Source organism: Engraulis encrasicolus, chromosome 2, assembly GCF_034702125.1.
Source record: "Engraulis encrasicolus isolate BLACKSEA-1 chromosome 2, IST_EnEncr_1.0, whole genome shotgun sequence".
Classification (NCBI taxonomy): Eukaryota; Metazoa; Chordata; class Actinopteri; order Clupeiformes; family Engraulidae; genus Engraulis; species Engraulis encrasicolus.
Window position 1 is genome coordinate 57,133,857 of NC_085858.1, and position 25,238 is coordinate 57,159,094.

The 25,238-nt window shown below is 43.8% G+C and overlaps 1 protein-coding gene across 3 annotated transcripts; it reads left to right on the forward strand.

Annotated features, from left to right (window-relative positions):
• Positions 1-1,945: 1,945 nt before the first annotated feature.
• ppp4cb (protein phosphatase 4, catalytic subunit b) lies at positions 1,946-22,003 on the forward strand. 3 transcript variants are annotated; one of them, XM_063192686.1, is made up of 9 exons: positions 1,946-2,060; positions 3,633-3,949; positions 5,063-5,114; positions 5,226-5,276; positions 14,488-14,589; positions 16,661-16,834; positions 18,214-18,340; positions 18,560-18,749; positions 20,305-22,003. In XM_063192686.1, exons 2-9 carry the CDS (start codon positions 3,852-3,854, stop codon positions 20,432-20,434), a joined length of 924 nt encoding a protein of 307 aa, XP_063048756.1. In that variant the 5' UTR covers positions 1,946-2,060; positions 3,633-3,851; the 3' UTR covers positions 20,435-22,003. The 3 variants fall into 3 exon arrangements, with proteins under 3 accessions (XP_063048756.1, XP_063048744.1, XP_063048747.1); XM_063192674.1 differs by lacking the exon at positions 20,305-22,003 and adding an exon at positions 19,948-20,018; XM_063192677.1 differs by lacking the exon at positions 20,305-22,003 and adding an exon at positions 19,948-20,018 and having other exon boundaries at positions 1,946-2,047.
• Positions 22,004-25,238: the final 3,235 nt, after the last annotated feature.

Below are 25,238 nucleotides of genomic sequence, written 5' to 3' on the forward strand. Positions count from 1 at the left end.
TCACAACGACGTCATTGGCTTCTCGGAGAGGGAGGCGGAGCTAGCCTACCAGACACCGGTGAGCGAGTTTGCGAAACATAGGACGATATTGCGCCCAACCGCGTTTGGCGTCTCCGATTGGCTACAACGGCTCCCTTGTTCCTCCCCTCTGATAGCTTTCATTTCACAGCAAGACTGTCAGCTCTCGCTCAAAGCATGCTTGCAGAACATTCGTGTACAAATAATTTGGCCGATCTCTTGAAACAGACACTAAAAGTAGGGTAACAACAAACAAAAAGTAGGCTACCCAAACCATTTAGCCTACGATGCAGTAGGCCTACACAAATGCCGTGTCGTATTTCATTTTAGCGTGGTTTGGCTTATCTCTTGAAACAGATGTGCCAAGTTAAACAAACGTAGCCATAGCTAAATGATGCAGTGAGCTCCAGTATTTGATTTCATTTTTATTTACATAACCTAATAAATGAAAGCGTCAGCTAAATGCAATGTCATGTAGCCTAATCCTAACTACATAAACTCCTGTGTTTACATCATGTCATTTTATTATGGTTTGGCTCATCTCTTGAAACAGATGACACTCTAAGCATAAACAAAAGCAGGCCTAGCCAACGATGCAATACAAATGACGTTTCTTACAATTTCATTTTATTCACATTATCCAAACCTCGAGGTGATCTGGTAAGTTGTCCACCGAGTCCATGGCACATGTGGTAGCAAATGTAGGATTAACCTTCTATTTATTATGTCGGTAAATCCATCTGGTGGTCATATTAGGAACTGCATTCTGCATATCAATTCATCAAGGTGCTGCTACAGTGGCATCAACACAATGATGAAAGACAATGCATATTGGATTGGATTTAAACAAACTACATTTTGTGATTTTACATTTTCCTTGGTTTGCATGTTTTTAAACTGACCACATTTTGTGATTTTACATTTTCCTTGGTTTGCATGTTTTTAAACTGACCACATTTTGTGATTTTACATTTTAATAAAAAGCTGTGGGTCTCTGCTCCCATGTTTTTAAACTTATTAGCCATGATTCAATAAAGGCTTTTTTATATTTTTCCACAAGAAGAGTGCCTTGGACTCCCTTTTTTGACAAGATATTGTTTTTTCCCCAACACCAAAGAGCACCTTCAAGATTTTTTCTGAACAATTCCCTGAGCACTTCGGATTTTCTCTTCACTTGCTGATGTATACCTTGTTCCAAATACTATTTAATACATTTTCTACAATGCAATATGCCTTGTCTTTCATCATTGTGTTGATTTGCCATTGTAGCAGTTTCACTCCTTGAAATCTGATTTATACCTTGTTCCAAATACTATTTAATACATTTTCTACAATCCAATATGCCTTGTCTGTCATCATGACACCACCTATTTTTTGTCAGGTCACGTTTCATTATAGACCTTATCAAAGTACCCATGTGTTAATGTTAGATCTACAGAAGTGGGAATGAATTGATGTAGTTAGGATTAGGCTACATTAGGCTACATTACATTGCATTTAGCTGACACTTTCATTTATTAGGCTATGTAGGCCTAAATAAAAAATGAAATCAAATACTGGAGCTCACTGCATCGTTGGGTAGGGTATGGCTACGTTTGTTTGACTTGGCACATCTGTTTCAAGAGATATGCCAAACCACGCTAAAATGAAATACGACACGGTATTTGTGTAGGCCTACTGCATCGTAAATGGTTTGGGTAGCCTACTTTTTGTTTGTTGTTACCCTACTTTTAGTGTCTGTTTCAAGAGATCGGCCAAATTATTTGTACACGAATGTTCTGCAAGCCTGCTTTGAGCGAGAGTTGACATTCTTGCTGTGAAATGAAAGCCATCAGAGGGGACGAACAAGGGAGCCATTGTAGCCAATCGGATACGCCAAACGCAGTTGGGCGCAATATCGTCCTATGTTTCGCAAACTCGCCACCGGTGACTGAGGTGGGGTAAGAAAAGAAGGAATTACACCGGGAGGAAGAAGAAAAACGACAACGAATGAAATTGTCCTTCCAGTAAAACTTCGATATTTAACCGCGTATGTGATTGAGGTAAAGTAGGTTGTTGTTGTATATTAACACGGCTGATTTTTGGTGGCAGTAATACGACAAAAGTCGACTTTTTCTTTCTTGCTAACATTTCGTTAGCTGGCTAGGCTTTTAGCATGTTGGCTAGTTACCGCTAGCCGAGATCCAATCCATTATCCTCGGTTACCACTAGCAATGATAGTTGCTATCTAGCATGCTAAAGCAGATGCAGGCTTTGCTTGCGTTTATAAGAGGCCAAGTAGGTTGGCCAACATCAAGCTGTTATGTCATTCGTAACCCACCGAAGCAGCCCAAAAGCACTGGTATTTTGTAAAGCGAAGGTTTCGTTTGGAGTATAACAATGTCAGTCAACGGTTTATTATGTTTTGTGTGCAATCATTGTCTTTTTTCGCCCACGGCTTCTGTGATATGTGCTGTGATAGCAATGAATGGTAACCGTGCTTGCTAGCTTGATATCAGAAGGAAAGCTATTCTGTCATGCCGGTGTTGTTCAGCGTGCTGCTGCAACTTGTGTAACTTTAAGTTAAGCTAGCTAGCATTGCTAGCGCGCATAGCATGTAACGTATCTGGGCGAAGGGGGCTCTGTATCGTATAGATGAAGATAATGATTAATTACGTTGGCCCCTTCTACTGCTACTTTGCCCGTTAGCGATCCGTCAACTTTGTCAGCAACAGTATGCAGTAACGTGGACTTATTTTGAAATGGCACAGGTGGTGGCTGTTAACGTGAAAATGTCCATTGAAAAAAGTTGGCTAACATTCGGTGAAGTGGTCTTAAAACTGATAGATTAGCGAGCAAAAAGCAACACTGAAGGCCAAGGGAAATGGTGCTCAGTCAAATGAGTTCATTTTAACGTTTGTTGACTATAAAGTGCTTACCACCACTTGCTTTGAAGATACAAATAGTCCCTTTGAACGGCTAACGAGCAAAGTGCACTATTCTACCTATCGGCTACGTGCACAGCGTTCGGTTCCCCCCCTCGATAGCCCCAGCTGAAGATGCAACCGCAGCCAACTGGGCGGTCTTTCAGGAGTTGAGGTTATAAGGTGAAGTTACTGGGAATAAAGTGGATCGCTATTGCTGAACTATTTCATCTAGCTGCTGCTCTAGGAAGTTTATCCTAGCGTCGAGGAGGAGATCGCTTGCAGTTTGCACTGTTTTGCTACCAAGCTCCAAGTCGGCCTGAGCCGAAGCTAACGTCGTGTTAGCGCTTTTACTTGACAAACCTTGGCAGTTAGCCATCTTAAACTATTATCTGAAATAGTCGGCAATTGTGCTCAAGGTAGGTGGGTGTCAGCCAGTTGTGTCGTGTTTAACTGTGGTCTTATTTGCGTGATAGCGTCTATGCTGCTTGGTCTGTCTTGTTCTGTTGCTTGCTGTTAGTTTTATGTGTTGTGGCGCAGCACTGATATTGTCGTAGTAGAAACGAACCACGAAATCCAGCCTTATTTTTTTTTTCAACCGGAGAGAATGATATTGATATCCAGTTCTCATTGGCACACTGAGGACGTCAGACAGGTGATTTGTCAGCAGTTTGTCAGACTTTAAATGCGTCATTCCCCCTGTGTTTACAGGTCTTCTGCCGCCAAATCCCTGGCCCTGGTCACTGGTGTGTGTTGCCCATTGGCTTGAAGTGTTGGAGTCGAGCGGCAGGCAGGAACAGAGAGGGCTCTGTCTGCAATACAGATTACTCCTGGGAGTGACGTGTAGGGGCTCTGTCCTGTGCTCTCTGGCCGGCTGCTCTCTCTCTCTCTCTACTTCTCTCGTCTCCCCTGTGCCTGGAAGTGGTCGCCATGGGTGACATCAGTGATCTGGACAGACAGATTGACCAGCTGAGGAGATGTGAACTCATCAAGGAGAATGAGGTCAAAGCGCTGTGTGCCAAAGCCAGGTAAGCACCACCAGACTTAACCCTCCCCTTGTCTTAGGGTCACCGCCACATTTAAACCTCCTCTTGTCTTCGGGTCACCACTGACCCGTTATAAGGTTTAAAATCTCTAGTCCATGGGTAGGAAACCTAGGGCCCGGGCCGGGGGCGCGATTACGACCTGTGAGGTTGTCTTGTCCGGCCCCTGATATCATTTTAATGTTGTGCTGTTTCACATGAAATGTGTGTTTTGAACGCAATCTTAGAATTTACATTTACGTTATATACAATTAAGTTATATTTTCAGGGGACCTAGTGTAGGTGGGGGTCTGTTGTTAAGGAGTGGTTGCCTTCAATATAGGCCTATAGTGCTGGGTGAAAATCCTGGTTGGTGTTCCTACAAGTACGTCCTTTGGAGGACTTCATAAAATTTGAAGTGACCCCTCGAATGAAAAAAAGTTCCCCACCCCTTCTCTAGTTGAACAAAATAGCAACTTGGGGTATTGATGCAATCTTGAGCAATGTTGCCGGGCAACATTATTATTGGTTCCCAATTTTCTAATGATTTTTTTTTAGATGCTGCTGAGTTCTCTTAATGCATGTGTTGGTTAGAAACAGCCCAGAAACAAACTGTCATTGCCCAGAATCATTACTCATTGAAATTGCCTTAATTTGTAGACACATGAGCTGTGGCAAGGCTCAATGCATATATTCATTTGTGGATTTTTGTTTGTTGTAATGGGGACACATATATGAATCCACCTGACTACATCAACATGCCTGATGATCAACTTTTTAGTTACTTTTCATGCACTCTTTCTATTGTGTTTGTGTGCTGAGCTGTGCATTAATTTGACAGGTCTTATTGTCTATGTATGCAGGTTGTGTACAATGTTGATCTGTCCTGCTAATTTGTGTGTTGTGTGTGTATGTAGTTAGACGCTGTCATTTTACTTGTCATCAGTCAATTATTACTGGAGTGTACAAATGTACTATATTCTGCTTTTCATAATTGCATGTGTCATGTAGGGTTTCACTGTGTCCGATTGTGTGGTTTTGAACAGTAGGCGCAGGCAGCATTGTTTTCCATTGGCTATAATGATTGTAATGTGTAATCTCTTTCTCTTCTCATCACAGAGAAATCCTTGTGGAGGAGAGCAATGTACAGAGGGTAGACTCTCCCGTCACCGTGAGTCCCAGTGATTTTTTTTTCGTTTTTTCTGAAAATATTTACTATTGGATTGTTTTTGTTCCTGTAAATGAAGCTGCTTATGGTAATTCAACCATCTTTTGGACACAGGTGTGTGGCGACATTCACGGACAGTTCTACGACCTGAAGGAGTTGTTCAGAGTAAGTGTGTGTGTGTGTGTGTGTGTGTGGTGTCATTGCTTTTTAAATGGTCACGTCAGCACATTCTTATTGGGCTTAGTCAGTGGTGAGACTCCCTCCACACTTGCTGCCAGTAGCCCTTTGCTGTGGAGCAATCAAGTCCAGTCTTCATCCCCCTGCTTTTAGAAACAACACTGACACAGCAGTCATTTATACAGCATTCATTTGCACAACCTCCCGTCCTCGACTTGAGTGTGTGTGTGTGTGTGTGAGTGAGAGTTCTTTTCATTTATTCAATCTGCCGTCCGTGAGTTGTGCTTGTGGCCTCACAAATGGGGAAAGAAATTCAAAAGGAGATGAACTAGACGGCACAGGTAGAGCGATCCAGGGTGGATTCCAATATGCAGACTCGGCCTTTGCCTGTGGAATCGCGCTTTGCTGACGACCCACCTCGCCTCCGTGGAGAAAACAAAGTTTTCCCACGGTCAGCCAAGACACAACAACTTTTGTGGGGTGCATTTCCCCATGCAATATCCTGATTACCAATGACGAAATTGACCTTTTGGCTTGCACTTGTGCGAGATATTGAATTAAACTTCTATTGTCAATGACATCTTGCAACGTCATCATCAGGAGGCCACAAGCTCAAGGGAGGAGGGGAGATTGGCTATTGGAATGCACCCACTGACACAGCATTCATGTACTGTGGGAGTCTGGGGTGCAGGGTTGAGTAAAGAGCACTAGGTAGTTAGTTAGGTTACAACCTCAAGTGCCCTCCAAGACTAAGCTTACACAGCAGTAGCTGTCTTTGGGTGTGTGTCCAAAACGTAATTAGTCCAGTAAAATGAGGTGGCCTAAAGGTTGAATTATATTCCACTACACTTTGCTGATGCTTTTATCCAAAGCAACTTTATATTTATTTACAGGGTGTTGGTGTGTTTTATGTTTTAATATTAAGGGGTGTTGGTAAGCCTATGATAAAGACAAGGGAGCGTTGGGAGGCTTGATGAGGTCTAGGAGTTATATTTTCCTAAACGGTTGAGCACCGCTGGTTTAATTGCTCTGTAGCAACATGGTATAGTGTTTCTCTGCTGTTGGGTGCTATTCACAGTTGCTATTGTTTTACTGATGGATATGGAAACGCAGGGTAATCCGTTCATTTGGTTTGGGTATTTTTAGTCTGTCTAAATGCGGAAAGGCCCCAATGGTTTCTATGCAACCTTACATGATGATGGTGCAAAGGACCATTCTGCACTGTCTGGTAGATGCTGATTGGAATTAGAGATGCACCGGTTCCGGATCCGGCAGGATAATAGGGTTTCTCACAGGATCCGGGTCCGGCAGGATCTTAAGCACTGGATCCGGTATCTGGCATGTTACCTAAAAATCAGGGTCTGGTGCATGTCTAGCCTAGCCTTTTCAGTCAGTCTTTCACAACCCCAATCACTGCATGGAGTGAAAGCCCTTTGGAAACGGCCGTTGCAGGCAGTGTGGCAATAAGCCAATGAGTCTAAAAAATAGTTTCAGCCAACGTAATAAAAAGGGCCCACGTGTGCGAGTAGACTATGGGTCTTTCTCAAATGCAAGGCCAGTGTCCTTCCAAGTGTATCAGCCTAATTAGGCATGCCCAGTGATTGGATACCCTTTATTAGTCATACCCAGTGATTGGATATTCTGTAGAGTTCACCAAAAAGTATCCAATCACTGGGCGTGACTAATTAGGCTGATACACTTGGAAGGACACTGGCCTTGCATTTGAGAAAGACCCTATGTGTTTCAACCTTTTTGTAGGATCCGGTTCCGGATCCGGCAGGATCTTATGCAGTGGATCCGGTATCCGGCAGGATCCTAAAAATCAGGATCCGGTGCATCTCTAGTTGGAATATGGTGGATCTTTATGCTATTGCTGAGCTCAAGTTCAATTATCTTTTCAGTGTTTCTTGCAGCATGTTTGTTAGTCAAGGTAGTGGTGGGGAGTTAGACACGCATGACTTATCTAGGGATAAGCCACTTTTTTTCTTTTTTTCTATGCCACTTTTTTGTTGTGCCGTTTCATATTAATATGATGTAAGAACACCCCTAAAAGTGTACTTTTTTGTGTGTGATGCAACCTCAAAAATTACATTCACAACACAAAATCTTTATCTTATCAGGGGTTGTCTTCCAGGTGGTACAAAGCGGATTCCAAAAAAGTTGGGACACTTTGTATTTTGTGAATAAAATCAAAATTGTGGCATTTTCAAAACATTCAATATGTTAATAAGGTAGAACATCATATACAGACAACATATCAGTTGTTAAAGTCAAACAGAATTATTGTTTTGAGGTAATTATGTGGTCATTTAAAATTTCACCCTTGCAACAAATCCCAAAAAAGTTTGGACAGGGCCAATAAAATGCTTTTTATATTGGATAAGACTAAACACAACACAAGGGATGAGACTGAACAGTTAAATACTTTGACTGATGGCATAATTGTATTCAAAAATTAAATCTTTTGATGTGCGAGACATGATTTCAGCAGCTCAACTGATAGGTGTGTTCTTCAACTTGTTTACCTTTTTGTTATGCTTAATATGTGGCATATCCTGACAGCAAGAAAACAATTTTGTGACCTGTTTACTCTTATGATGGAACCACACTGTTGGAACATAGAAGAGATTGACATTTGCCACCGTTATGGGGCAATATCTAAAGGCGGGGCTCCAAAATATAATGCCTTGGTAGCTATGCATGCTGTTTAAAGTCTGTATTTATCATTCAACATTCATTTTAATGCTCTACATGAGCAAGAAGACCATAACCAAGGCACCTCTGCCCCCATTTACCATCATATATGCTCTCTTTAAGACTGAAAACTAAATCAAGCTGAAGAATTCACTATCTATATAACCTGGAGGGTGCATGACTCCTAGATTTAAAAAAAGGATGAAATATTTTCCATTCTGTAATCAGAGGACAGTTTCACATGTCTCCTAGGTCCATCTAGAATGAGCTTTCCGCATGCAACACTGTTTAATGTCTGCATCATGTGCATTAATCAAGTGTTGTGTTTATGGTCATTTTTTCGAGAGCTGTCATTGTTGGAGTGTCATAGTTTGCTTATTGACGATGAGTATGTCATGATCTCATAACTCATGCAATGATTACACAGAACTCTATATTACGGAAATAGGCCTTATATGCCTGCAATTTTGATAATTCAATCTTTCTGTGTAATAGATAAGTAATTAGCCCCTCAAAATCTTCGCTTCTGAGTGCCACAGCCTCTCTGTGATGGTATTTTATTTGTGCATTCATGTTGGCAGTCAATATAGTTCCTTTTAAAATATTCTTCTTTGTGTTATTTTTAGAATTATCCAACTATTACAACATGTGCTGGCCCTGTCCCAACTTTTTTGAAATTTGTTGCATGGGTCAAATTTGAAATGATAACATAATTACCTCAAAACAATAATTCTGCTTGACTTTAACAACTGATATGTTGTCGGTACATAATGCTCTACCTTATTAACATATTGGATGTTTTGAAAATGCCAGCATTTTTATTTTATTCACAACATACAAAGTGTCCCAACTTTTTTGGAATCCGCTTTGTAGGTGTTTGTTTGTTGTGGTGAGTTGAACAGTAGAGTGCTGGTATGGGAGGAGCCCTGCTTTTAAGGCCTTATAGTCCAGCAGTTAACTGTCAAAATAGCCCAGAATAGTTCACTTTGGTATGCAAGCATGAACATTGGCACGGATGTTCATTAGAATGTACTCTATCAGCTCAGGGCGTTGGCCACGCAAAAATCCAAGATGGCCGCCATTTTTCAAGATGGCCACCTTCTCCACTTCTAAATAAGTCTAAGAATAGTTAAATTAGTGATGCAAGCATGTAATTTGGCAAAATTGTTCATTTGAATTTACATTTTCAAAATATGGTGTTGGCCACGCAAAATCCAAGATGGCCACCATTTTTCAAGATGGCAACCCTCGCCACTCGCAAATAAGTCTAAGAATAGTTAAATTAGTGATGCAATCATGTAATTTGGCAGAAATGTGTCTTTGTATGCATTTTTTTAAAAAAATGGTGTTGGATACACAAAATTCAAGATGGCTGCCATTTTTCAAGATGGCCACCCTTTATGATGCATAGAGAGAGAGAGAGAGAGAAACAGCACTTTCGCTCATAAACCCCAAACAATTGGTGCCTTCTTGGCAGCCTCCAGAGCTGGTCTGTGAATGTGAGAATGAGTATGTGCTCCACAAAGGCGAAGTGGAGAAGGTATTACTAGTGGAGTCTGTAAAGGTTTTACCATTACGGAAGTGATAAAAGCACCAAACTTTGCATGGTGTGTCTTTAGGGTATTAAGCTGTAATTCTAGCCTAGGAGCCATCGGGGGAAAAACAATTCTACCATGTCATATACAATATCATGTTGTGTAATGCATTACATTGTTAGTACATGACATTATACTTAGCTGACAATGTTAATATAGTCCCAAACCCATCAGAGATGAAGCAATGGCAGTTGTAGCCTGCTTGACAGATTGATGAAACTACAAAAATGTACATAGTGTGAAAGTATGTGTGATAGTGTGCATACTGTGCTTACATGCTTGGCAGCAAATGTAAAATTGTGAACGATTTGAGAAGATTCTTGGGTTGAATTAAAATGAGTATTTCCCACACTAAAACTATGGTAAGAATAGACTGCTGCTAATGCTCACTCAGCAGCATCTGAATGGGGAAGTGTCAAATGTCCAAGGTAGCAGGTTCTCCATCCTCTAATTTCATTAACAGATATTTTATATTTGTTTAACAGAGGGTAAAGGACAGGATCTCTCCATACTGTATGTATGAAGAACCCATAAGATCACCTAATTCAACATTTTCACAAGTAGCATTGTGCACATAGTGAGTGCACTTCAGTCATCTTTAGAATGGTATTACAGATTACTCAATATACATGTAGGCCACAGTATGTCTTCAGTTCAAATTAAATGGAAATCATTTCTAAGTAGGTGTTGAGTAAGTAGGCAGAGGTAAATTGTTTTTTTTTTTCAAGTCTTCACCTAGTACTTCACAAGTTGTATTACAGTTAGCTCAATAATCATTGAGTACTTCAATTGCTACTTCACAACTGACAGCTGATGGACAACATGTACCATAGGTCTTTGCCACCCTTACCCATAGGAGAAATATCTATATAAAACAACAGTTCTCATATGGTATATACTATAAAAGTAAATCATTACTGGTACTCATTACTCATTTTCTTGATATGCAAGGCACACAAATAGTCTGGGAGGAAGGATAGTCTACCATAGATTGTGAGTGGTAATAGTAACACAACTCATTCCCACTACACCATTTTGCATCATATTGTACATGACCTCAGAAAGCTGCACATGTTTCAGTTCTACTATGTTGTTGTACAGTACAGTGCAGTGCAGTGCAGTACAGTACAGTACAGTACAGTACAGTAGCATACAGTACAGTGCAGAATAGTAAAGTACAGTACAGTACAGTCGCATGCAGTACGGTGCAGCACAGTACAATAGCATACAGTACGGTGCAGTACAGTACAGTACAGTTTGGTATATCACATTGCAGTACAGTTCAGTACAGTAGAGTACAGTACGGTGCAGTACAGTACAGTATGGTATATCACATACAGTACAGTACAGTACAGAACCGTACAGTATATCACATTACAGTACAGTAGAGTACAGTACAGTACAGTAGCATACAGTACGGAGCAGTAGAGTACAGTACCGTACAGTATATAACATTACAGTACAGTACAGTACAGTACAGTACAGTATAGCAGAGTACACTACACCACAGTACAGTAGAGTACAGTATCTTGATGACGTTTGGGCTAATTTGACAGGTGTATCCCTCCAAAGTCAATGGGATTTCCACATGTTGTTTAAAGTTTTTGAAAGACTTTTTGAGTGTGTGAGAGAAGTAAGCCAGGCTGACATGTTTTAAACAAAGGACCACACCCACAAATAAAAAATAATGAGCAATCAATAAATCAAGTGGTTAGGTAGCCAACATATAATCTAGGTTAAAGGCCAAAGTAGAACATAAAACAGACATGTTACCATTTTGCACATGTCAATATACTGTATGTATGGTGTATTGTATATTGATTATTCATACTTTCCTAAGCATAGAGGTCCCCATCACTCCATAGTACACTAGGACTTGCGATATACTGTACATATCTGAACACAAACCAGCATACATTTTAATTTGTAATGACCTTATAGAGGTAGATAATCCAAGCGTCACTGACACTTGATATGCACATGTATTCACTTGATTGATATGAAAATTGAATATTTCAGTTGGGCTCCTAGGCTTAAATCATTGATCAAAAATTGATCATTGATCAGAAATTCTTTCTGGGGAATATTCGTGCCAAATTGCATGATTCTATCCCTAATTTAACTCTTCTTGGCCTTATTTACAAGTTGTGAGGTAGCCATCTTGAAAAATGGCAGCCATCTTGGATTTTAAGTGGCCAATGCTCTTTTGTGAAAGGGTGCATTCTAATGAACATTTCTGCCTGATTGTATGATTGTATCATTAATTTAACTATTCTTAGCCTTATTTACAAGTGAACAGGGTGGCCATCTTGAAAAATGGCGGCCATCTTGGATTTTGAGTGGCCAATGCTCTTTCGTGAAAGAGTGCATTCTAATGAACATTTGTGCCTAATTGTATGATTGTATCATTAATTTAACTATTCTTAGCCTTATTTACAAGTGAACAGGGTGGCCATCTTGAAAAATGGCAGCCATCTTGGATTTTGAGTGGCCAATGCTCTTTTGTGAAAGAGTGCATTCTAATGAACATTTGTGCCGAATTGTGTGATTGTGTCATTAATTTAACTCTTATTAGCCTTATTTACAAGTGAACAGGGTGGCCATCTTGAAAAATGGCCGCCATTTTGGATTTTTGCGTGGCCAACGCCCTTAGCTCAAAGAGTACATTCTAATGAACTTCTGTGCCAATTTCTATGCTTGCATACCAAAGTGAACTATTTTTGGTCTTATTTGCTCCGCTATTAACCAGAAAATCGTATATGAGAGGGAGAAAAAAACAGGCGGGTTCTTTTCCGGTATCCACTTTACGTCGGGTGAACGCCCCTTTAGGAGACCTTCGATCAGGAGACCTTCGGAGTCTTGAGGTAGAGAATAAATGAAGTCCCCTTAGCGCTGTAGATGGCGGTAGCGCACGTCTTGTGCAAACACCACGAAAAGAGAAGAAGAAGGAGGGACGACGCCCCCTTAGGAGACCAAATTTTGAGCACACGCTTTTGCATTGAGTGGGCGTGTTTGGATTCCTCTTTATTATATATCCAACCTCTTTGCCTTAACTGTGGCAGCAGCCTGAGTCACCTTGGCTCTGGCCAGTTCAGGTTAACGTGATTACTGTTCAGCAGGCCGCACAGCAGGGGCCAGCATGTCTGCAGGGCAGCACACTGTCTGCCAGGGCTGACCTGCGGGGCAATGAGGGGTTTTATGGACTCGGATGGCCGTCAGGTGGTACAACCACAGCTAATGCTCATATATTCATTAGTAATTTAATTGGTCATTAATATGTAATGAATTTATTTTTTTTTATAATCCACAGAAGAAGAAAAATATCATTTCATTTGCTACATTAGTGATAGGCCACCGCTCATCTGTTTCGAAGGTGCAGGATTCAGTAGAAATGTCTGTATTAAAAGGCCTCAGCTCCACTTGTACTACAGGGTTTAGAAGGAAAACCACGCTGGACAAACGGCTGATTCAGATTGTAGAGTGAAAAGTCTGCACACATTTAGTTTGTTTGTTTGTTTTCGAAACGTAGCTCTGCCATTGAATAAAACGAAGGTTATGTGTATCATAGCCACGGTTCTGTGAGTTTCAGATGACCACTCGAGGTGTTGCTTTCTTGTGATGCACATCCATGTGCTGAAAGCACCGTCTGGGGCGGTCAGGAGAAACGAAATACAACAACAACAAAAAAGGATTTGAAGTGCGCAGGCTTTCCATTCAGCTACCTGGCTGGTACTGCGGTGGCCTGTTGGCATGCAGTGTGTCCCGTGTCCTCGTGGCCTGCCGCATGCCGCCGTGGCTTAAAGCAACTCCTGTCTGGGCATTACAGGGGCTTTGGAGCACGCACACACACACACACTCACACTCACACTCACACTCACACACACACACACACACACACACACACACACACACACACACACACACACACACACACCCTCACGCTCACACACTCGAGCTCACACACGTGCACGCTCTGCCACCCACACACACACTTGCACGCTCACACACTCACACACACACGCTCTGCCAACCCCCCACCCACCTACACCTCCCTCCCTCTTGCTATGCTCACGTTTACACCCCCTTTCAACATGTGCTTATTTTTTACACACACACACACACACACACCCCGCTCCTTATCCCTCTCCCGCTCCCTCTTCATGTTGCTCATGTTTTGTCCCCCTCTGGGCCCGTGCTTTGCTCCTACTCATGTGGTCATGAGCTCCATCACTTAGCCACACACCCCTCCACCATCATCATCCTCATCGCTTACCCACACACCCCTCCACCATCCTCATCCTCATCACTTAGCCACACACCCCTCCACCATCATCATCCTCATCGCTTACCCACACACCCCTCCACCATTACCATCCTCATCGCTTACCCACACCCCCCTCCACCATCATCATCATCGCTTACCCACACCCCCCTCCACCATCATCATCCTCATCGCTTACCCACACACCCCTCCACCATTACCATCCTCATCGCTTACCCACACACCCCTCCACCATTACCATCCTCATCGCTTACCCACACACCCCTCCACCATTACCATTCTCTACTAATAATTACAGAAAATGCAATTTAAAAGCCCTCTGCCCGATTGTCTTGTCCACATTTAAATTAATCAATGGTGGTCTTGAAGTCTTCAGAGGTTTTGCACTTTGCCAACAGGTTTGTCCTCAGTCATTCACCAGTTCTCATGAGTCCTGAGTACGTACGGATTACGGACATGTTCACCTGTGCTGCTTATTGCACTTTGCAGAGTTCCACCCGTTGTCATTTACCTGTCGTCCCTTACTCACCTGTTCTCATCAGTCCTCAGTCATTCACCTGTTGCTCACCTGTTCCCCCGTGTTCACCTGTTGCTGTCCTGTCCTGTCCTGTTGCGTTGCGTTCTGCAGGTGGGAGGCGATGTTCCGGAGACCAACTACCTCTTCATGGGGGACTTTGTAGACAGAGGATTCTACAGCGTGGAGACCTTCCTACTCCTCCTGGCCCTCAAGGTAACACACACACACACACACACACACACACACACACACACACACACACACACACTTATATTACTTTACATTACACTTAACTTCTGTACAACAACTGTAGCTCGCCTCATATCACTTCGCCTCAGTGTTTCCTGCAGAATTGTATGCATGGTCATGATTGGGTAATTACGGGAGATTACGTTTCGACCTTAAGGTCTTCTAGTGGGTGAACTCATTTAATAAAAATAAAAACCTAGGAAAGTAAGCCGTGTTGCAGAGTGTTTTCACCGTTGTTGAATTTTCTTTGTACACTTCGTTCTTTGTACACAATTTTTTGTTTTGTTTTGAATACGTCTCATATGTGTGCTGTAGCGATGGGGAACAGAGTTGCCCCGCGTGCTTCATAAACCCTCTGGGGGTTACCCAACAGATGCCCTGAACCGCTTCAGGGAGCCGGCTTATTGGAGTAGCGCTTCCACAGATCATTAGAAAGCCATAAGTCTTAAATGCAGTATATGTGGTTTGATGCCTTGAAGGTGCACTGTGTCATATTTTCAGCAGTTTATTTCCAGAATCCATATTGGCTATTCCCAAATGCTCCATTTTCATCAGTACTTACCAACACCACCAAATTCTATGTATTCATTATGGCTGGGAAAATGGCATCAAAAGGGGATCCTCTCCATTGTCTGCCATTTTGAATGTCCAGAAGTAGACATTTTTAGCTGCAAAACTTACTGTACTTTGGTCATATTAGTGAATGTTAGTTTATTACTTAGTTAATATTCATGTGAAGATCAAATTTGACAACAGGCAGCACAGTTACAATGAGCAGCATGATTGCAATACCTACTCTGGCCACCATCTTACACGGTGCACCTTTAAGCCAGGCTCATTGGTGCACCACCCCTCCCTCACATTGCTTCTCACGGCCACACCACCCATTAGGCTCGTTCGTGACGAAGCAGTACGATTTTTGCTAGGCAGTGGGCATGCGCACTTTGCCAGTTTGATGCATTGTGGTTAGAAAATTGTAACCAGAATGCATCAAACTGGCAAAGTGCGCATGCCCACTGCCTAGCAAAAATCTTACTGCGTGGTCACGAACGAGCCTATTCTCTCCTAGTGAAATCCCTGTCCTCTGTTTTGGCTCCCCTCCTCGTGGCCTAGATACCACCTCACCTCACCTGCGCCAGAGAGATTAGAGAGAGAGAGAGAGAGAGAGGTTCCATTGGCCCATTGTTTCCGGGTTCTACAATTGCAAGGGGGAGGGGGAGAAATCCCCCTTTAGGCAGACCTGAGGACTGTTCTATTCAATGCTAGGAGTATTATGACACGCCCCTTTAGGCAGACCGGAACCGGGTCATGTTAGGTGCCCATAGAAACCTATTACATTGGCATATCTCTATATACTTAAAGAATCTCTGCCTGCGTGTCCCATGTGCAACCTGCAGCTCCTGTTCGTGTGCAGCCTTTCAAAAGGTCTCGCCTGTCCTGCAGAGGCAGCTCTTGACAATGACAATGACAATGACAATGACCATGTCTGCCTTCAGGTTTGACAGTTTGTTTGCATGAATAAAATGCAGTCAGCAATGTAGACAACTTTGCGCTTCAACACAAGGAACACAGACGTGTGCGATCGACACAGTCGCCAGGGGCGTTCGTGTGTGTGTGTCTGTGTGTCTGTGTGCATTCCTGCCTCTCTGCCTCTGAAGTATTCTGGTCCTAAATCTTGGTCCCTCGTCTGTCCCTTCGGGCTCAGCTCCATCTTGTACAAACACACACACGATGCGACCGGAGTCATTATTTCTCTTTGGAGGGTCAACAAATTGAGGCCAGTTAGAATTGGCAACCAGAGTGAATTTTGGCAATTAAATATAACCACATTAGCATGCTAGCTGATGACCTATGATGAGTTATATGATTTGATAAGCTCAATCAAACATGTCAATGTCACTCCCAGAGCAAAACTTCAACAAGCTCGGCTACTTGGTAGCTTTGATCGTTTCTGGTGTACACACACAGTTAGTGTTGGTGTTGTGTACTCAAGATGCTTTTCTCAGATCTGTGTGTGTGTGTGTGTCTTCGACAGGTGCGCTACCCCGACAGAATCACCCTGATCCGCGGTAACCACGAGTCGCGGCAGATCACGCAGGTGTACGGCTTCTACGACGAGTGCCTGAGGAAATACGGCTCCGTCACCGTCTGGAGGTACTGCACAGAGATCTTCGACTACCTGTCGCTCTCCGCCATCATCGACGGCAAGGTGAGAGATTATTAATATTGATAAAATAATAGTAGTCATATAGTAAGGTAGAGGTGTAATGCTACGGCACCGAGATCTTCGCCTACCTGTCGCTCTCCGCCATCATGGACGTGAGATGACAATATTACTTCTGCAAGCCTGCTGGCCCCACTCTCCTCCTCTCAGCTGTAGCAGTAGCTGCGTCACCCTCTGGTCTCAACAGCTCCAGAATAGCAACAGGCCGTTTCCTGTCCTCACTCAACCAGACATGCACAGGAGAGTGTTGTGCAGCGAAGAAACACACTATCTAAACACACTATCTAAACACACTATCTAGGCACACTATCTAGGCACACTATCTAGGCACACTATCTAGGCACACTATCTAGGCACACCATCTAAGCACACCATCTAAGACCTGAGAATTGATGGGAATTTACCAAAGACTATGCAACAGTATTATATATTATTTATGAATAAATAGCAGCTTTTGCCATTCGTGTCACGAAAAGGCTTTGCCGGAGCAAGTGGTGCATTTTCATGCTTAAGATATTTGCAGATCAAGAAATCTAGAGCAATCACAGCTGGCCTTGGTGCCATGATCATAATGCACTACACAATAGGGATGGGCGTAATTTTCACCGTATGCCCATCCCTACTACACAGTGAGGCCAAGAGGGGAACACAAACTTGACAGACCTCCTCTCCCCCATGTACTGTATTTGTACAGCCTATTCAAACACAGCAGTTCACCCACACTGCTTTACATAGAGTGCAGAAATAAGACAGTTGGTCAATAAAAAACCCATTTGACTTTATACTGGAGCCACCCAGCACTGCAGTGCACCATAGATTAAAAACCAGATAGATGAGTAGCTAAATTCTCCCCATAGAGTAGCATTGTCATCCCCTCTCTCAGCCATCACGGTCTCCAGATATTGATCAGACATATCGAGTGTCCTCTAGTCCAGTGGTGGAGAATGTCTAGTGCAGGAGTTCTCAATAAACACCCCCTGGACCTCATCATACGCCTCCCTACTCCCCCTGGACCTCATCGTAAGCCTCCCAACGAACCTTGTCCTTATCATAGGCTTGCCAACGCCCCCTGGACCTCATCGTAAGCCTCCCAACGCCCCCCTTTACCTCATTATACGCCTCCCACTGCCCCTTGTCCTCATCACAAGCCTGCCAACGACCCCTGGACCTCATCATAAGCATTCCAACGCCCCCTTGATCTCATCATTGTTTGTGTGTAGATCTTCTGTGTGCACGGTGGTCTGTCTCTCTTCATCCTCTGTGTCTGTCTGTGTGTGTGTGTGTGTAGATCTTCTGTGTGCACGGCGGCCTGTCTATCTTCATCCAGAACATTGCTAACTCTGTGTGTGTGTCTGTGTGTGTAGATCTTCTGTGTGCACGGCGGCCTGTCTCCCTCCATCCAGACGTTGGACCAGATCAGGACCATAGACAGGAAACAGGAAGTGCCTCACGACGGGCCCATGTGCGACCTGCTCTGGTCCGACCCCGAAGGTGAGAGCCGTGTGTGTGTGAGTCTGGTCCGAGCCCGAAGGCTACCTGTTAAATATGTCTTCAGTATACCCAACTGAGTCTCTAATAAGAGGTGTTTGCTTCTATCTTGGTGTACGTAGTGCTGTGTGATAAGTTCAATACCTAACTGTTCAGTTCTGATGTGGTGGCCCAGTTCAATATCTAACTGTGTGTGTGTGTGTGTGCGTGTGTGTTCTCCAGACACCACTGGTTGGGGTGTGAGTCCGCGCGGCGCCGGCTACCTGTTCGGTTCTGACGTGGTGGCCCAGTTCAACGCGGCCAACGACATCGACATGATCTGCCGAGCGCATCAGCTGGTCATGGAGGGGTACAAGTGGCACTTCAACGAGACCGTCCTCACCGTTTGGTCCGCACCCAACTACTGCTACAGGTGTGTGTGTGTGTGTGTGTGTGTGTGTGTGTGTGTGTGTGTGTGTGTGTGTGTGTGTGTGTGTGTGGCACTTCAACGAGACCGTCCTCACCGTTTGGTCCGCACCCAACTACTGCTACAGGTGTGTGTGTGTGTGGGGGGGCACTTCAACGAGACCGTCCTCACAGTGTTGTCGGCTAAAAACTACTCGTCAGGATTTGTGTGGGTGTGTGTGTGTGTAGGTGTTAGTGGCTAACTGTCGCAAGAGGTCAGGATTAAAGTGTGTGTGTGTGTGTGTTTAAGAGGCCAATTTCCGTAATAGGTCTGTGTAAGTGAGATCAGCACTTACAGTAAAGGCTACTGTAGGTCAGTAGTCATACATGTGCCATCAGCTCCTTTCTTGTGTGTGTGTGTGTGTGTGTGCTGTAGACTGCTTAAATGGCTGCTCTGCCTGTGTTGTTGTTGTTTGGGGTGGTTGCCAGGTAACGGTTGCCTGTAGCGCTGATTAGGTGACTGCTGTGTGTCTGTGTGGGAGCTCCTCAACCACACGCTCAGTTACTACCATGCCTCATCTCACGTCTAGCTACGGGGCACAGGCTGTGTCTGTGTGGAAATGCATGTCTGTCCCGTCTGGTTGTGTGTCTGTGTCCATCTATGCTGAGCTGTGTGTGTGTGTGCCTTGATCTAACTCTGGTGCTGAAGGTTAGGTAATGTGGCAGCCATCTTGGAATTGGACGAGCAGCACTGCTGTAAATTGCCAATATAGTGTAGTGCAGAGGTCAGGAACCTTTTTGGTGGAGAGAGCCATACACGCCAATTTTTAAAAAGAAATTTTCATGAGAGCCATACCATTTTAAAAACACTGAATACAATTAAAAGCATTTTAGAGTGTACTGTCAAGTTATTGCTTTTATTGATAAATTGATCATTGGTAAGTATAGGGTTGCCAACTGTCAACTTCATTATGGTGAGGGTTTGGGAGAATTTCGTATTTCTTAGATGTCATATCTTGGATTTTAACTCTTGTTAACCTCCCTTGTCCCGTTTCAACTCAATATGGAACCCGTACTTTTATTTATAAATACAGGACGATTCCATATTTGGCAACCCTAGATAAGTAAGAGCCATATACAGTTCCCAAAAGAGCCACATATGGCTCTAGAGCCATAGGTTCCTGACCCCTGGTGTAGTGTAATGTAGTGTCTGCTGTGTCCTGTAGGTGTGGTAACGTGGCGGCCATCTTGGAGGACCCTAGTGTAGTGTAGTGTAATGTAACTCCTGTCTTCTGTCTGCTGTGCAGGTGTGGTAACGTGGTGGCCATCTTGGAGGACCCTAGTGTAGTGTAGTGTAATGTAATGTAACTCCTGTCTTCTGTCTGCTGTCTCCTGTGGGTGTGGTAATGTGGCGGCCATCTTGGAGTTGGAGGAGCTCAGTGTAATGTAATGTAACTCCTGTCTGCTGTCTGCTGTCTGCTGTGTCCTGTAGGTGTGGTAACGTGGCGGCCATCTTGGAGGACCCTAGTGTAGTGTAGTGTAATGTAACTCCTGTCTTCTGTCTGCTCTGCTGTGTCCTGTAGGTGTGGTAACGTGGCGGCCATCTTGGAGCTGGACGAGCACCTCCAGAAGGAGTTCATCATCTTCGAGGCGGCGCCGCAGGAGACCCGGGGCATCCCCTCCAAGAAGCCCGTGGCAGACTACTTCCTGTGACCCCCCCGCCCCGCGACCCGGAAGCTAACCCTCGCCCACACGCCACACGCCCCCCTCCTGGAGACGCCACCACAAGGCTCTCCACCATTTTGTATCTTTGCCCCCCCCTCTCTCTCTCTCTCTCCTCTCCTCTCCTCTCCTCCTCCCCCCACTGTCTTAATGTTGATTTATTTGCCTTTTTTTTGTTTTGTTTTATTTTTCTTTTTTCCTTCAAGTATTCTCCTGCTCATATTCCTTTGGTCTCTTTTTTTATTTCTACCAGCCCCTGAAGGAATTATTTTGGAAAGACTTAAACCTGCACACCCTCTGAACTCTGCAAAGTCACACACACACACACACACACAAACAAACTCTGGACTGCACACCCCCTCTGTCACACACGCACATGCGCGCACACACACACACACACACACACACACACACACACACACACACACAACCACCCCCACCCTCCCCTGTGCGTTGCTCACTGCTGTATGCCTCCCTCTATGCTGTAGCCAGTTAGTTTTTTCTAATAAATGTGAAGATAACAGAGGGAGGGGGAGGGAGCGAGGGACACAGAGGGAGGGGGAGGGAGCGAGGGACACAGAGGGAGAGGGGAGAGGAGTGTAGGAGGAGTGTGTGAGCTGAGCGCTGCCCAGCCGTGACGTCCCTGGAGGAACAGTGGGAGGCGGCTCAACACTCTCTTTTCTTTTCTTTTTGTTTTGTCTTTCGTTTTTATTTTACTGCTCTGTCTCTCTTGTATAACAGAGATGGGGGGGGTTAGTTTAGTTTTATCTGCTTTCTCTGCTTTGTCTGCCTACGTCCCTGGTCAGGGAGGATGGGTCGGTCCGTGCTCTCATTGGCCGGTCTGTGGCGGGTCTAAGCTCTGATTGGGCCGTCTGAGATGGGTGTAAGTAGCCATTGGCCCATCTCAGGTGCGTCTAACCAGTCATTGGCCTGTTTGACATGGGTCTGAGCCGCCATTGGCCCATCTAAGGTGGGCGCAAGCTCTCATTGGTCTGCCTGAAGCGGGTCTAAGGCAGTCATTGGCCCGTCTGGCCCATATGGGGTGTCTGTAGGTTCTCATTGGCTCGTGTCAGTCCAGGGTGGTGTGTGGTCCAATCAGCTGCTCACTGCTCACCATAATGTGCATCAACGCCCACATCAGGTCACATCAGCCCAGAGGCCACAAGCTGACGCCTGATCTGACTGCTGCAACACTTCAGTCTACCAATGGAACACACGCGCACACACACACACACAGTTGCAGGCAGGCACACATCCACACTCATGTAAACTCATGTGGATATGTAAACAGGTCTCTCTCTCTCTCTCTCTCTCTCTCTCTCTCTCTCTCTCTCTCTCTCTCTCTCTCTCTCTCTCTCTCTCTCTCTCTCTCTCTCTCTCTCTCTCTCTCTCTCTCTCTCTCTCAGCAGGCGTGATCTGTACATCCACAGCAGTCACACACAGCAAAATGCATTCTCTCTCAACCATGCTTTCCCTCCGACTGTTCTCTCTCTCTAGGACTTGTTGATTTTTATTATTAATTATTTGTGACAATAAAACTGTACTTTTGTATAAAGTTTAGCTGTGTGTCCATGTGTGGTTTTTGTATGCGTTTTAAAGCTCAGGACTGGTGTGTTGGAGAGGGAGGACTCGGGCTGGGCTGGACCAACGGAGCGGTGGTGTAGTCTACTCTTTAGTAGTGGGTATACTGTGTAGTCTACTTTTTAGTAGTGGGCATACTGTGTAGTCTACTTTTTAGTAGTGGGCATACTGTGTAGTCTACTTTTTAGTAGTGGGCATACTGTGTAGTCTACTTTTTAGTAGTGGGCATACTGTGTAGTCTACTTTTTAGTAGTGGGCATACTCTATACTGTATACTGTGTAGTCTACTCTTTAGTAGTGAGTATACTGTATTCAAGTGGGGATTCCTGTTAAACTGCGGAGAAGCCATGTGGGTATGAGTTTACAGCTGCCAGTTCTGAATCAATATTGATTGTAATCTTATTTTCATGTTTTTAAATTCCCTGACACAGTAACCATTGATTAAATGTGGCTGTGCTGTTAAAAATATGGAACAATGAGTTTTAAGTGGGAAAACAGAACAATTTGCAATTTTAAGTGGGTGTACTGAAATCCTGGATTTATTGTGGTGGGTATACTGCGTATTTGTAGAGAGTTAGGCTACTTGTGCACAATCCCTGGTGCTGAACAAAAAGATAACATTTTTTTTAAAGGTTCGCACACTCCTTTGGATTTTTTTCCTCTTCAAGTTATTTTTTCTTATTTTTATTCATTCATTCAATGGCAATGACGTTTCAACCTCTCTGTCTTCTTTAGATTCATAGGTGAATCTGGGTATACTGTGTAAACCTGCGTTCTACATGGACTACACCACTGGAGCTGGGGACCATAGTAGGCCTCTATGGTTTCATTCCAGTATCCAAACTCCTGTCCTCCCTCGTGCTTGTGGCCTCCTGATGACCTCATTGACGCCAGACATTTCATTCAGTATCTCGCAACAGTGTAATTCAAAGGTCATTTTCTCATTTGCAATCGGGATCTTGAATGGGGGAAAAGTCCCCCAAAAATTGCCAAGTGCAGGTGGAGGATTGGAGTTAGGATAATGGGATGGGACACCCTAGCTCAATAAGGCCAGTCATGGATAAGCAGTTAGGGCATCAGACTTGTAGTCCAAAGGCAGTCATGGGTAAGCAGTTAGGGCATCAGACTTGTAGCCCAAAGGCAGTCATGGGTGAGGTTAGAGCGTCAGACTTGTAGCCCAAAGGTTGGCGGTTTGACTCTGTCTTGACCCACCAGGTCGGTGGGGGGATTTAATGAACTCTCCCCCATCCTCCTGTATGACTGAGGTACCCCGAGCGTGGTACTGTCCCCTAGTCCAGTGGTGGATAATGTGTAGCATAGAGGTAGAAAATAACACTAGAGAGGACACAGCAATTTGCGACAGCACTGGGAAATGGCAGCTGGAGCTTCCCAACTTCTGTAGGTAGTGTAGGTACTTTCAGGCAATGCAAGTCAATAGAGAACACGCCCACCCCTGTCAAGAAATTAACTAAAACTGTGTAAATATGAAGTAACACTTTAATCAAAGACCAGATTTGAAATGTCAGGCTAAATATCTACTTAAATCATATGAGTCGATAAAATACATTTAAAAATCAAATAATATATTTTATGAACATAGTTAGCAACACACTTCAACTATTGTCCTTGTATAGTGTTTTGATGGACATTTTCACATGATTAAGCCATTTTTGACAGAGGTGAGCCTCGTTCTCCATTAATTTCCATTTCTCTGATCTACCTACAGATAATGGCCGCTACCGATTGCCGTAAAAAGGAGGGCGGGGTCCTCTCTAGTGTTATTTTCTACCTCTATGATGTGTAGTGTGAACAATCCTGCCCTCTGCTGGGCTTACAGGGATAGTACAAGGGCCCAAAAAGTAAAACAAATTGAACTGTGTGGGATGGTGGCCAGAGTAGGTATTGCTATACTGCTCCTTGCTGCCTTATTATATCTTTTGATGAATATTGTATTGTAATACTAAATAATAAACTAATCTTAACTAATTTGACCAAAGTACAGTAAGCTGTATGGATAAAAATGTCTATTCCTCGATTTTCGGTATGGTGACAATAGAGAAAATCCACCTTTTCATAGCCTATGTAAAGTGCCGTCTTCCCAGTAATTAATACTTAATTTGATGGTGGTGGTAAGTATTCATGAAAAAGGTAACATTTGTGAATTGGAAGCATGGATTCTGGAAATAAACTACTTAAAACATTACCCACTGTACATTTAAGCAACACATGTAATAAACTACAAGCAAAGTGGACACTGAGTGCAAAGCATCCAAAAAAGTCAAACTGATCCACAAGTAATGCTCTTCATAAGTGAAGTGAAGGACGTAATTTGTGTTCCTGCGCGCGCTCCTCAGACTTGTGAGGAAGACACCCATGGCCTGAGGAGCACACCCCTGTTTTGTAAAGGACCTTTGAACTTTGATGATCTCAAAGCAGATTGTCCAATAAAGCCAGAAGTCACCGTTTAGTGATCCATGCTATTGTCATCATCAGAACTATGAGACAGAGAGAGGACAGGAGAGAGTTGCTGCTCTGGTTTATGTTATTATTATGCATCAACTAGTTATTACCTCCGCCAAGGAGGTAATGTTTTCGGTCGTGTTGGTTTGTCTGTCTGTCTGTCTGTTTGTTTGTTTGTGTCAGCAGCATAACTCAAAAACTAATCAACGGATTTGGACGAAACTTTGTGGGTTTGTTGATAATGACAAGTGATTAAATTCTGGTGGTGATCACGAACCGGAACAGACTTTTAAAAAGATTCTGTCAGCAGGATAACTCAAAAACTAATCAACTGATATTTGGACGGAACTTTGTGGAGTTGTTAGGAATGATGACCCAAGGAACAAGTGATTAAATTCTGGAGGTGATCCAGGTCACAAACCGAAACCAAGACTTTTTAAAAGATTCTTCACATTGACAGTAAATAGAATGGCCTCCATTCTATTTACTCTCAATGATTCTTCACCATCTAGACGCCCCCTAGTGACCAGAAGTTGAATTGCGGGGACTCCACAAAAACAAGGCAGAAAGACTTGGCTTCCTTGGCGGAGGTCAGTGCTCTCTGAGGGCTTCTAGTTCAGTTACGAGTTTATAGACCATCATATTGCCTTGCCTGGTGGATTTCTGCATGCTGTGGAGGCCCAAGAGCCAAAGTGGCCCTGCATGCACTACAAAAAGCACTTCATTATCGGTCTATATTTATTGTTTTCTTATA